General features: G+C 42.4%; 1 protein-coding gene across 1 annotated transcript in view; it reads right to left on the bottom strand.

Annotated features, from left to right (window-relative positions):
• Nucleotides 1-14,751, bottom strand: part of RPA1 (replication protein A1) — a 59,855-nt gene extending 45,104 nt beyond the window's left edge. Inside the window, exons 1-5 of the mRNA XM_074189195.1 lie at nucleotides 14,611-14,751; nucleotides 9,420-9,470; nucleotides 8,902-8,980; nucleotides 8,076-8,184; nucleotides 4,139-4,227 (exon numbers count right to left, since the gene is read on the bottom strand). Of these exons, the coding sequence (XP_074045296.1) occupies nucleotides 4,139-4,227; nucleotides 8,076-8,184; nucleotides 8,902-8,980; nucleotides 9,420-9,470; nucleotides 14,611-14,643 (361 nt within the window). The 5' untranslated portion in view covers nucleotides 14,644-14,751. The remainder of the gene's footprint in view (nucleotides 1-4,138; nucleotides 4,228-8,075; nucleotides 8,185-8,901; nucleotides 8,981-9,419; nucleotides 9,471-14,610) is intronic.
• Between the last annotated feature and the right edge of the window lie 100 nt (nucleotides 14,752-14,851).

Below are 14,851 nucleotides of genomic sequence, written 5' to 3'. Positions count from 1 at the left end.
CATTCCTTCTCCTCCCTTCAACATTTTAACCAAATTCTTATCCAGTTCAACATTATACTGCCACATATATTTGTGCTGCCTTATTTCCACCACTCTGCTGCTCATTCCTTTCCCAATCTCATCTTGGATTTGGATTATTCTCATCATCTGCCTCCTCTGCTCCCACACACAGGTTGCTGAATGAATATGGAGGACTAAGTGCTAGAAATCTGTGACCCCATCTCACTGGAACCTTTACTGTTATGCACCCAGCCTTTAACTCAAAATTCTTGTCCCAATCCTCTGTCCAAACCTGTTCTTCTGGGCCATCCCTCTCAGCAAAGGACAGAGTCAAATACTCTACTGGAAGAAACTGAGGTGGCATGTCACAAGTTACCTCTTCATTCTTCAAATCCCCCAACCTTGGCCTCTCAGTCTTCTTTTGCTTCAAATGCAGCCTAGGCCTCCATCTCACTTGCTCTCTCTTCTCCCCTAGAGGATTGCCCTAGTGATCCTTCTTTCTCTCTCTCTCCAATTTCTTTCCTCATTCTCCCCTTCCACTTACATTGTGCCCAGACTTTGCCATGCTCAAGCTCTTCTCACTATCAAACTCTTAGAAAAAAGCAGTCCATCATAATAACCTCCAATTTGGCAGTTTGACCCCTTGCACCCTGACCCATCCCTCAACAGAAACCACTCTCCTAAATTATGAACCATATCTAATGGACTTTTCTCAGAGCTTCTCTTTCTACACCAGCCCATAGAATGTAACAGTTGGCCCCCGCCCCGATTCTCTCTTCTCTGAATTTTAATAACACATGTTCTCCTGGTTCTTTTATCTGTTTAATCCTCAGTTTCCTTGGAAGAATCATCATCCTTTCCCACATTCTATTCACGGCTGGTGGTGGCTAGGTGGCACAGTGGATGGAGTGTTATGTCTCGAATTAGGAAGACCTGAGTTCAAATCTGACCTCAGATAGTTAATAGTTGGCAAGTCACTTCAACCTCTTTGCTTCAGTTTGCTCATTTGTCAAATGAATTGAAAGAAAATGGCAAACCAGACCAGTATTTCTGTTAAGAAAACCTCAAATGGGGTCACAAAGAGTCAGACACAACTGAAAAAAAAAATGAACAACTGAACATAATGGGTGTGCCCCAGTATTCTTTCCAGAATCTTCTTGTCTCTCTCTAAATTCTTAACTCCATAATCTTTTCAGTTCACATGGGTTCAACCATCACCTCTATGCAAACTCTGAGATCACTATTCTACTCCCCAAACCCTTCTCCCACATATCATTGCCTATTATACATCTCCAACTAGATATCACATGCTGCTGCTGTCATTCAGTTGTTTCAGTTGTGTCCAACTATTTCTGAACCCATTTGGGGTTTTCTTAGCAAAGATTTGCTACTGCTTTCTTCAACTCATTTAACAGATGGAGAAAAACTGAAGTAAACATTACAGTGACTTGCCCAGGGTCACACAGCTAGTAGTGATGGAAGCCAAATTTGAACTCAGAACTTCCTGTCTCCAAGGCATTCCATGCACATTGTGCCACCTAGTTACCTTAGATGGCCCATAGCTAACTAATTCAGCAGGTCCAAAACAAAACTCAGGGTCTTTCTCTGCAAAATTTTCTCATCTTCCCAATTACCCTATTTCTGTAGAGAGCACCATCATTTTTCCAGTCACCAAGATTTGCATCCTGAGGATCAGCTTTTATTTTCCTCTCTCCCCATCAGCTTTTATGGATTCTCCCTGCAGTTCACATCCATCTCCCTTTCTATTCCCATGGCTGCCATTTCAGTGAAAGTCCTCATCACCCCTCTCTTAGATGACTACAACAGTCCACATATCTGACCTCCCCCCAACACCAATGCACTCTCCACACAACTAACAAAATGATATTCTTCAAGCAGAGCTAGGACCACATCACATCCCTGGACCCCAAAACTCCTCTGTTCACCTGGCTGTCGCAGCCTGGCCTTCCCAGCTCCCTGGTCATCCCCACCCATCGTGCGCTTCCCAACGCTGCCTGCTCCCTGCTCACACTCTTCCATTGTCCCCTGCAGCCCTTGTCCAGGCTATCCAGTCCAGAGTCTACACCACCTCTCATCTCTCAGTTTGCTTCTAACTTTACCTCTCACTGAGCCCCAATGTGACATTGCCTAGAGGGGGACAGTTGGTTATTTCCTGCATCCATGCTGTTCTCCCCAGAAAAAGAGCCCTGAGGGCAGGGGATGTTTCACTTTCATCTCAGCACATCCAACACCTAGCAAGGTTTGGGGCACAAGGAGGTATCTGATAAATAATTGTTAAATAGAACTGTTGAAAATAACCAAAATCATGAGGCAGCCTCAGAGGCCCCTGGGCTCTGCTGGGCATATCCCCAGCCCCTCTGAGCTCTCACCATACCTGGCTTTCTTGTTTGTATCTCCCCCCTCCTCCCCCCAGAGTAAACAGGAAGTACTCAGTAAATGCTTTGTCATTAAACTGAGTTAAACACTGATGATGATTTACATCAAACAAATTTCTATCAAGCAGCAGTATACCTCAGTAAGAAAAAAGAGATTAAGTTTCCCTGGCACTCATTTAAATTCTGAATGAAATAACCCTATCATACTCTTGGCACTTACTCCATCCTCCCTAATATTCAGTCTTGTCTCATCTTCAGTCTTCCCTCCAGTCCCCGGTTTCCATCGAGCATCTTCGGATGCCTCAGTCTCCTCACCAACTCTCAGAATTCCAATGCCTGGAGCCCTGGTTTCTAGCAGTATTTTCCCAAGTGCCACAATTTTATACTATATATAAAATTGCTAAGAGGACTCTTCACGCATTTGAATATAATTTGCACATATTTACATAGATGTGTCATCAATTTTCAAACTAAAATTGGGTACCCTGAAGGTAGCCATTCTTTCCTTTTTTCTTTCTATTCATCATTCCAGTCCTACTATAATGACCCAGATTCCTTCCGTGGCATAAACGCACAATGGGGAAAAGGGCCAAAATATTTTTAGCAACATTTAGGGAGACTAAGCAAGTACTTCAGACCTCAGGACATCAGAGTCAGGTCATCAATAGCTCCCAGGCTCAGGAGACAAACATTTTCCCTTAATAAGATAACACATCTTCATCAGATTTAATCCCTAGCCTTTCAAGAGTCAACAATGAAGACAAATTAAAACAGAAGCTCACATTAATATACAACTACACTTGTATAATAATCATGGTCCTGACATGGTCCCTAGTCATTCAAAATAGCGGTGATGCTAATCACTCTAACTTATAGATCCCTTCATAAACATCCATAAGATTCCCCAGAAGGTTCAAAATCAAGAATTGTCCTATATAAAATATTAATCTATCAGATATATCTTTTCAAAAAAAACATAAAGGTCAGCTTGATATCAAAGTTACTCTATATCCGAAATTGAAATTTAACATTTAGCACAAGATTTCATTAGACTAACAGTTTGAAGAATTTCTAAGAATGTTTAGCTAAGCAAGATAGCAGTTGCCTCTTAGCAACAGTAAGTGATACAGAGACAATTTCAACAGATGACTAACTATAGCTCACAAGAAATATGCTGTCACATTAGTCAAGAACCTGGGGAGAAAACAATCATTTATGTAAAATAAGCTATGGATTGACTTTTCAAATAACAATAACACTTTAATTTGGGATTAGTCTCACTAATGTTAATTTCCCTTATGTAAAAAAAAAACTAAGTTTTTAAGCATTTAAAAAGAACTGTAGATTCTTTTATTCATGACAGATTTATATTAACTGTGCTTTTTACCTGCCCCCCACCCCCCCCACAAGAAGACGTATGAAGAAAAATGGTTGAATTTAAATCATATCCAACACTAAGCAGAATTTTCCTTTTTTCTTAACCCAACACATAAGATTTCTTCAGAATTGGAAAATAATGTCAGTATATTATCAAGAGTCAAGAATCCTCTGGCCTGGGACACTTAATAATTACCTACCTGTGTGACCTTGGGGAAGTCACTTGACCCTATTAATGGTCTTACAAAAACAAAACCCAAGAATGCTCATTTTTTCCCATTAATTTATTAAAAAAAAAAAGACAGGGATCAAAATGATTACCCTCTAAACACCCATTCCATTTGATGATATGAACTATGCCCTACCTTCATTGTAGGGCACTGGATTACCAATCTTTCCTCCAACTTCATCAGCAGATTGCAAAACTTCCAAATCCATCAATATAACCACTTTCCTATGGGGCAAAAGAATACAAAGTTAGAATCGGTAGGAGAAGCATATGCAAGCCTAAGACCTCAAGCTATCACACAAGCTGCTTCATAAACATGCAATCCCTACTGACTATTCTGATAATGACTTTCTCTGCATTAACAACTTTTGAAATGGCCAAATAACTTGGGAAATAAGTTATTTTAACAATTCTCACACTGAATATTTCCCTAATTTTTTCACTGCATACTTTGTGTTCCATGAGCCCATTATTTTCCCTCATAATAAAACCCTTCCTCCCACTTCTTAAATCATACAAATGTGCTGGATTTAATAAAAAGCAGCTCTCCATGGAGGAAACTGACACAAGAAGGAAGAACTACAGCACTAAATTCTCAACTTGAGGTTCATGAACCCCTCGGGAACTCCAGTGTTACTGCAAAGGGTCTACAAATACACACACACGCACACAAACACACACACACACACACATGCATGCAGACACACACAGCAAGATGATTCTGATCTTTATTTAGCACCAACATGCAGTGTGACTCATTAGAATAAATATGCTTTCCATATACTGAATGTCTCACACATATATACATTGTTTTTCAAACGAATACAGACACTTGTAGTTAATAAAAAAACAAATTCATTTTACATCATTGGTGAATGCAAAACCACCATGTTATCATTTATTTTCTCAATGTATACAAATACTATTACTACTATCATATACAAGTCCATGAAACTTTTTAATGTAAAAAAAAAATGATCCTTATATGAAAAAAGGGTATAAACTATAGGAAAGAGTAGAGTATTAACTAGCTCTGGCAGAAAGATTTCATTTCCAATACTATCTACATATAACTAACTGATATGCTGTTTAGATTTTCAGCAAAAACTGAACTTATGCCAAAAATTATGAAATCAAAATCAGAAAAATAATCAAAGTAGGCATTTATAAATTGTTTTTAAGGCCATGAAACATTTGAATCAATAGTTTCATAAACAGTATAAGTATTATAACCTCATCTGACAGAAGAGGAAACTTAAGGCAAAGAGGTTACAGATTCAACTCAATATCACAAAGCTGGCAAGTGAGGGGGTCTTTACCAGAACTTAAGTATTCTGACTCTCATTTCTAACATATGATACTGCCTTTCTCAAAATACTAACTTTTAAAGTCTTTACCAGCAAAAACAAAGAGATGAAGATACACCGGACTCTCCAAGAAAGCCTGAGTCTACTTTCCAAAATCTACAAATATGACTCTATTTAAAGAACCTTTGGTCAGTGAACCAAAATATGACACTGCATTCCAGAACAGGAAGTTAAGGTTTCTCTCAGAAAAAAAATAAGGAATGGACAGGACTTCAAAAATGACTATACTACAAAGCTTTACTTTCTGAAATAAATTCTAGCTTGTTTACCCTTGTTCCTAGGTTAGAGGGTTGAATTCTTCAAAAAAGAAAGGATTATTCAATCAATTAGACCTTTGTTTCTCAGGAAACGAGGAGTAAAAGGTAAGAAGGATGGAGCACATTTCTCAGAAGAACTGGTAATGATCTTTTCTCAATTTGCCTCAATTTGGCATCTTGTTTTCACACAAGTGAATAAGTATGAAATCCAAGTTGATTGCTAGTCATAGTTATCATTACTCTCTCCCCAAAATGCCACAAGATCTCTGGCCTGATATCTTTCTACAGGCCTTTGTTCAATTAGTCTGTTTTTATTGGAAGAACACAACTGAGAGATGCAGCCTGGCTTGTTGAATAAAGGAGTGGCCTTGGAGTCAAGAAGGTGTGGGGGCTTCCCAAGCACTACCTCTGACACATACCAGTTTTAAATCCACAGGCGAAGATTCCTAACCTTGAAGGGCCTCAGATAATCCTCTCCAAATATAAGCCATCAATGAGATGAACCAAGAATTTCCCCTGTTCCTCCTCAAGAAAAATTTGTCAATTGTTATCAATTAGAAGAAAAGAATCAAGACTCTGGATAAATTAGAACTCATGTCCCCCCGTCCTTTTGCAGATGCAAGAGAAGCTGTTATTCACCAAGGACAAAGAGGGTCAAGGCACAACCAGGAAGAGCCAACAAACTGAATTCCAGTACATGAGCTCTTGGAGGGGAGAGTTAGTACCTGAGCCCTAGCTTGCACTTAACAGAAACCTACTAAATAGAACTCTAAGTTTGGAGAGATCTGCGACTCACAGAAAGAATGCTTCCATCATGGCCTTGCACTCCAGAGCCTGGAAGGTCACCTGGACATCAGATCTTAGCATGAGGCAAAAGGATGTGGTAGGGAAGACCACCCACCTGGGAATCAGAATCTTTGGGATGAAGTCCTGGCTTGATCGAAGACTGTCCCTAAAACTTCAATAAGTACACCCCTCTCTGTTCAAGCCTGTAAAATCAGATTCCTGAGGTCTGTTCTACTGAATTATCAGAAGGCAGCATGGTGTCACAGCCTCAAATCACCATGCAGATACAAGCATGCTTCATCACAGAAGACCATTAACAATAGGTAGACACCACAAAAAATTACAGGTATGAAAGTTAATTTTTCACCTAAAAACGTGCTTTTTCTCTCAAATGAAATATGGGCAGTCACAGACAACTCTTACTCAGAAAAAAGTTTCTAGTAATATGTATTACTCAATTCTGAACTTTCAGCATATTCTTCTATCCATTGCCCTTTACAATCCCATGAAACCTGAACTCAGGACAGATTATTTATTAAAATGCTAAATGTAATTAAATGCCACCCTTACCTATTTAAGATAAAATACCACTGATGATTCAAGTCTAATACTCAAACAGTATCTAATACACTCAAGACACTAGAAATACAAAGACAGCCTAAATATTTGCTCCCCTCAAAGAGCTTACATTCTAAGGCTGATGGTGTGGGATAAAGATGGACCTTACAAGATATAGTCCAGAAAGTTTGAAACTTGGGTTCTTTACCTCCAGTACTTACTACCTACATGGCCTTGGACAAATCAAGGGGTCCTAGTTAACTCATCTGTAAAACAAGGGAACCAGAAGTCCCTGAAGAAGGCCCAGGATGATCCCTGAGATGTCTTCAAGGTCTTTATCTATGATCCCCTGAACACAAGTATAAAAGTATAAACCAAATTCAAAAGAATTTTAAGAGGGAAAATATTGACAACTTGGGAGGAAGGGAGGGGAGAAGTAGAGAATCACAGAATTTGAGAACAGGAAGTTAATTATCCAGTCCAACTCATACACAAAAGGATTCTCTACTATAGCATCTGTTAAATGGTCATCTAAGAAGGAAGACCCTAAGTGGGTGATGGTACTTGAAATGTGGATTTACACTGGGGTCCACATGAAAATGAGACTGGGGGGGGGGGGCGGCTAGGTGGCACAATGGACAGAGCACCAGCCTTGGAGTCAGGAGTACCTGGGTTGAAATCTGACCTCAGACACTTAATTACCTAGCTGTGTGGCCTTGGGCAAGCCACTTAACCCCATTGCCTTGAAAAATCTAAAAAAAAAAAAAAAATTGAAAAAAAAAAGAAAATGAGACTCTACCTCTTAAAAGGCTGGATCCTTAATTTAAAAGCTCCAGTGAGAAATAATAATATAAAAGGAAGTCAAAATGATAAAGGGGCCCTTCCCTCTGCTACCAAAAAAGGCATAGAGCACCAGCTGGAATATACCTTGGTTAGTGCTGAGTAACCAGTGTGTGTGAGGCCTGAATAAGTCCTGTGAAAACAAATCTAAGGGTAATCAATTTTATAGACCTAGAATGTGGCATATGTCCTTGTTTTTTACAAATTTATATCCCCACTCAATAAGACAATAAAGAAGGGGGGGGGGGGGGGAACCACCACAGACCTTCCAAATTTCAGGGTATTAACAATGAACCGGTTAACTTGGCAGATGCAGTTGCTTGCCAAGCGCTCTTCCTCCACCAGTACATTCAGCTGTGTTGCCAACATGAAAGCTGAAAAGGGAAAGAGATTTAATCTCCACAACATGCCAAGTTGTCCTCTTAACATTTCAGTCCAAAGAATACAAGTGCTGATCATGTTTGGGGCAAAAGTCCTATACCAGTGGAACAGTGATTGAGGGAACTAAAAACAGATGTTTTCTAAAATTAAGGCAAATCGCAGATTCCCTGCCCTAATTTCTGTTCGACAAATGATTCCAGAATAGTCATTTGCTGTTAGCAACAATGCACCACTCAATTTGTACACACCTTTATCTCAATGTGCCCAAATGCACCTTTTCTAATCATTCTAGTTGCAGCACAAAAACAAAAATCGGTTAGCAATCTCTCGCACTGCAGAACATGCACCCTCCCCAAAGTCTCTGTGTCTTTCAGCTCCAAACATAGAACTTAAATTCAAGAAAGGCAGGTATAGGACAACTAACCCATCACATTTGCTTAAAGTCGATATCATCCTCAGGGAAATTAATCACACCGAAAACATATAGAGCCAGTTAGAGAAAATTAATTAAGCCAAGTGGCAGCTTTCCACTTGGACTGTTCTATTGTTAAAAGGCTCTGCCAGCTGCAATTCTGTCGGAATTATACTGCCAATCTCATATGCCTTAAAATAAGGCACTTGAATGTCATAAAATAGTGGATTCCAAGGTGATGAAGGCACTTTTGTCACTTAAATGCAATCAAATTCTGGATTTTATCCACTGTACTCACAGGATACAGTATTCAATCCATCACTCATGAGCATTCGATAACGGGGTGGGGAATTTCCTGTAGCAATTGGCCGGATGTTCTAGGAGAGAAAAGTTGAATTATTAGCCTGCCCTCTTATGGACTCTCCTGAGACATCTCAAGAGAGTGGCAGGAAAGTAAATCTGACACTAGCACAACATGGGACAAAAATGTTTGCCCACTCTCCTGGATACCTAAAAAGAAGTGGAAAGAAACTGGATTGAAGAATTTCTTCTTCATTCCCTGCCAAGATCTTTGTTGCTTCCCTTCCCCTAAATCAAACCCAATCCACAGCCAAATCAATAAGCAAGTGTTTACTGAGGACTTGCTGCTGTAGGGAGGGAGGGGAGGGAAGAAGCTGCAAAGGCCCAAAGCTGCCACAAACTCATCCCTCCTGTCTCCTCACAAAAATCGATCTGAGTACCTTATACAAATGAAGCTCGAATTTCATTTGCATTTTTAAGTTGGAAAGGTAACATGTTATGTATCTGGATACTTACGATGACTTGGAGTATAGGTTTTATACTGGTATCTCCTTGTTGCATTATGAGCTGAAAAAAGACAAAGATAATTTCAGCTATAAATGGAACTGATATTGTAAAGTTTTTTTCTGCATGAACATAAAAAAACTTGTAGAAGTTTAAGCATCAGAGACTTCAGAGAGGGTAGTTAGAAGAGAGCACTCACATCTTAGAAAAAGTTTCTTGTTTAAAATCAACTTGGGTCTTGTCAACCCTCCCCCATCCTGACCTCCACATACAACCCTTCCCCGCCCAAAAAGATCACCACATAAGCTCAATTTAAGCTAAAGCAGCACAAGGCTCTTCTTGCTTTCTTTCCAACATGCAGAAGATACACATATACCATAAAAGGTGGCTCTTAGTATTCAGACAATAACGCTATCAACAATGTGGCTTTATGTGACACCTAACTTTTGAGATAGGTTATTAATATTCCACACCACAGTGGCTAGCTACATGCATAATCTCTTTTGCTATCATAGGAGTTCCGGCCTACAGATTGTGATCTGCATGTTTTGGCTCAAAATCTTTGCTAAGTGCTTCTGATTGACAATCAAGGTTGAAACTGGACAGATGGCAAGGATGAAATATAGGCGTATTTACATTTCAAATTGACTAGAAAAGCTCACTAAGAGAATTCCATGTGAATCTCATGCTACAGTGATGAATTAGACCTACTTTACTTCAGAACATATCTAATTCACTTAAAACCAGATACCTGGATTTCCAAAACAGCAGTCAGTCTACTCTAGTCATTTCTCAATCCTCACAACCAATGCTTCAATCCCTATCCCTGTGCCTCTTCTCCACAGCTCCAACCCCATCTTGGTACCCCCACCCACTCCACCAAGAATTCCCATCCCTCAGGGTCAAAATGAACCAAGAATGAAATCTGTTACTCTATACAATGAACACAAATGTTCAGCACATCTCAAAAAGGTGAATTTGACCTTGCAAGTTGACTGGACACCAAATCTGAATATAATTCTGGAAGGATGTACCTTATTTAAAAACTATTAGGTGTGGAGTGGCTAGGTGGTACAATGGATAGAGCACTGGCCCTGGAGTCAGTAGTACTTGGGTTCAAATCTGGCCTCAGACACTTATAATTACCTAGCTGTGTGGCCTTGGGCAAGCCACTTTAACCCCATTTGCCTTGCAAAAAAAACCCAAACTATCAGGTGTGGAAAGGGAACAAAATGACAATGTGTAATTTTTAAAAATAAGCAATCAATTCATAGGCTCTTATCAAGCACCTAACAAGGCTCTAGACACAGGAATCTGAAGACACAAAGACAATGCTGAAACAGTCCCTGTCTTCAAGGAGCTTCCATTCCAGCCAGAAGGGATAGTTAACATACAAAACAATTTAGGAGAAGAGACCAGTAACTCAAGGATGGGTTAAGGCTCCATGTGAGTGCTATCTGAACCGGGCCTCCAAGGAAACAAGAGAATCTGAAGGGCAAAGAAAGGAAGGCAGAGCACACCAGGAAAAGTCTTTGGTGAGACCAGATTTCATGAATGAAAATCATGGGACATAAGACCAGGATATCAAAAAGAGATGACAATTAATCCTAGATGCTTCAAGGGAGCCTAGCAGTGCAGACCTGCACATAAACAAAATCACCTTGGAGGGAAGTGGGAAGACCAATCAGGAGGCCGAGTATCACTGGGTCAGAACTCATGGAAAGGAATAAGCTGTAAAAAGGCTGCTAAATTCAGAGGAGCTTTGAATGCCAAGCATTTTATGTTTGATCCTGGAGGTCACAGGAAGCCACTGGAGGTTATTGGGGAGAAGGTAACATAATCACACCTATGCTTTAATGAGTGAATGGAAGATGGACTGGGGCCCATCACCAGGCATGAGGTGATGAGGGTCCAGCCTAAGGTGGAGACTAGGAGGGGAGAGATGTTGCAAAGGCAGAACAAGCAGGTCATGGCATCAGCTCAGATATGGAGATGAGGGATGAGACATAATCAGGAACACACTAAGTCGCAAAATGATGAGCTCACAGCTGAGAAGAAATATCTGAAACATTGTGGAGGCAAAAACAAGAAAACCAAGCAACTCACTGAACACAAGAGTGAGGAGTTGGGGAGGACATAAACCTGAGAGACTTTGACAGAAAGAAGATTATGGAGGGTGAGAGTCAGCAGGGACTTCCTGACATTAAGCTGAGCTATCTGCAGTAAAAATCCAGCAATAATGGTATGCCTCACAAATGGGGAGCCAGCAAGTTACCTAAGGAGTCAGAAATGGAGGTCAGAGCTCTTATGCTGATCATGAGTAGTCCTGTACTTCCAGCTTCAGTGGACAAGATAGAGCCTCAGTTTCTCTCTTTTTAAACTTAAGGGGAAAAAAGAACAAAACCAGACATAGGGAACCCAGAAGAGAGATGGATTTGAGGGGGAAATGAGTCTTCTTTAGGACATGTTGAGTTATAGATGCCTATTCAACACCCAGCCAAAATGCCTAGCAGGGTACTGGTGATGTGAAACTGGAGTTCAGGAGAGAGACTGGGGTTAGATAGAGAAGTCATAAGACAGAATTAAAACCCCCTGGGAAGGGGGCGGCTAGGTGGTGCAGTGGACAGAGCACCAGCCCTGGAGTCAGGAGTACCTGAGTTCAAATCTGGCCTCAGACACTTAAAATTACCTAGCTGTGTGGCCTTGGGCAAGTCACTTAACCCCATTGCCTTGAAAAAAAAACCTAAAAAAAATCCTAGGAACTGATGAGGCACAAATCTCCTAATTTGAAGGAATCTAGGAACCAAAGGGACAAAAGCATGATGGAGAACATCCATTTAAAGATTTAATGGGGACAGAAATAGACTAGTTACAGAGAAAGTCAGAGTAGGAATACAGGTCCCTCCAGTAATCAATATAAGGAAAACACAAGTCTGACTGAGGCATAATATAGTTCTAACAAGGTTTTTCAATTATCCAGTCATCTTTTGAAGTTCTATTTGCCTTAAAACAGAGCAACTAGAAATTACTTGACCTGTCTTAATAATTTCTTTCTTTAAAAAAGCAAAGGAACTAATAAAAAAAACTTGTTTCCGGGTGCAAATGACCTTTCTAGCTTATACTTTATAATAAATAGTTAAATGGTATGGTAAATCATATACCCTGGACTGTGGGGAAGATTTCAAAGCATTCAGAGAAAGAATTGGCTGCCTAGACATGGTGTAAAAAAATTCCTTCCAGCTCTTTGTCTCTGATCCATGAAAATCACTATAGTTAGTGAAAAGGAAGAAGAAAGAAGTGATGGCGGAAAAACAAGAATGGCTTCATCCAGAACAGGTGCTGCCAATTGACATTGTCCTTTTTTAAAACCTACTTTTTTCTAAAACATCTGACAAAGCCTGGGATGCTCTTCTTGTAGAAAATGTGGAGAGATGTGGACTGCAGATTCTCAGACAACTGGGCAAATTAGAAATAGATTGAATGGGTGGGCCCCAAGAGGAATCAATTACTGGCTCCATGTAAGGCACCCTGGTAGAGGGCCCCAGGAATGGGGCTTGGGTCTGTGAGCATTCTTATCAATCACAGGAAAAGGCACAGATGGGCATGCTCATCAAATCTACAGATGACATAAAGCTGGGAGGGAATGGATGAACATTCTGCTGGATCAAATAGGATGCAATTTAATAGGGATGAATGAAGTCTTACAGTTGAGTTTTTAAAAAGATCAACTTGACAAGTACAAGATGGAGAAAGAAGCATCACTAGGCAGGTCATCTGAAAAAAGTTAAATTGAATTGACTATAAACTTGATATGCACCAATGGTGTGGCATGAAAGGTAAAAAAAATAGACAAAGAAAAAGCTGACACACTACTTTAGGTTGTCAAGAGAAGCCCAAAACTCAACCCTGGAGGTGTATACTCTGCCTGCTTCAAACCATATCTGGCAAATGATGAATCTTGGAGCCATATTTTAGCTAGGACCTTAACAAATTTAAGAGTATCCAAAACAACCAAAATGGTGAACTCAGTTATTAAAGGTTTAATATGTGGCAGGCATTGTGGAGAATAAAAAGGCAAAAATACCACACACATGCCCCCGGTTGAAGGAGCTATCATTTTAATGGGGAGACATGTAAGTAACTGGTACATAACAAGACCTCGACAGTGTAAGGGGTTCAAAAGGAAGGTGAACATGCATTTACTTACTGGATACCAGTCACAGTGCTAAATGCTCTACCAGTATTATGGGCATACGATGAATTTGGGAGGGGAAGGCACCTGCAGGAAAGGCCTGCGGAAATTGTAACTTGAGTCCTTAAAGGAATTAGGGAAAACTAAGAGGTAGGGGTGGCTAGGTGGCACAGTGGATAGAGCACCGGCCCTGGAGTCAGGAGGACCTGAGTTCAAATGTGACATCAGATACTTAATAATGACCTAGCTGTGTGGCCTTGGGCAAGCACTCAACCCCATTTGCCTTGCAAAAAAAAAAAGAAAAGAAAAGAAAACTAAAAGGTAAAAGTGAGTAGATGGAGTATTTCTGGGGGGGGGAAGCCCCCCACCACCAAGTCACCAAGAGGAGGGAGGGGCCTTGTGATTGGAAGGGGGGGTCAGAATAGAAAATGACCTCAGTGGGCACAGGTTATGGACCACTTTTAAGGCTGGTCCGAGGCGCCTCTCTGCTCCTGGCTCAGGTGGAGGGAGGTCTCTGGATCAGCCGGGGAGGGGAAGCCCCGGGAGGGGGAGCCCCGGGAGGGGGAGGGGAGCCCGGGGAGGGGAAGGGGAGCCCCGGGAGGGGGAGGGGAGCCCCGGGAGGGGGAGGGGAGCCCCGGGCCTGCCCCGGAGGCTGGGCCTGGGCCTTGGCAGAGGTCCCGGCCGGGCCGAGGAGGTCCTGGGGCGGGCGGGGAGGGGGAGGGGTGCCGCCGAACGGCACAAGGGGGGTCTGGGGGTCCTCCCGGGGAGGCGCAGCCGCCACTTGTTGGGGGGTCCTGCTCTGGCCTGGAGGGTCACGGGGGAGGCCTTTCCAACCCGGATCCCCGAGGTCCCCCCAGAATGCTCCCCCACACGCGTCGCCCCGCCACCCCCCGCCCTCGGGCCCCCAACGAAGCCCCGCGCCCCCCGGGGGTATCCCCAACTCTTAGGCCCCCGCACGGGCTCCTCCCGCGCCTCCCGGGGGCCCGCCAGCACGGCCCGCAGCCCCCTCACCCCGATGGCCCCCTCGCTCAGCTGCCCGCTCATGGCCGCCCCGGGCTGGCTGTATCCGGCAGGGCCGAGGCTCCCGCCGCGCTCTCTCGGGTCCCGCGGATTCCGGCGGCAGCGGCGCGCTCAGGGGCGGCGGGGGAGGGGCCTCTCCCGCGCGCTCGAGCCTGATTGGCCCGGCCGGGCCCGAGGCGCGCGGCGCTCTCGCGCTCCGGACGCGGGCGGCGTGGGGGGCGGGCTCAGGGAG

Source organism: Macrotis lagotis, chromosome 5 (assembly GCF_037893015.1).
Source record: "Macrotis lagotis isolate mMagLag1 chromosome 5, bilby.v1.9.chrom.fasta, whole genome shotgun sequence".
Classification (NCBI taxonomy): Eukaryota; Metazoa; Chordata; class Mammalia; order Peramelemorphia; family Peramelidae; genus Macrotis; species Macrotis lagotis.
This window is presented reverse-complemented; position numbering and strand designations above follow the sequence as displayed.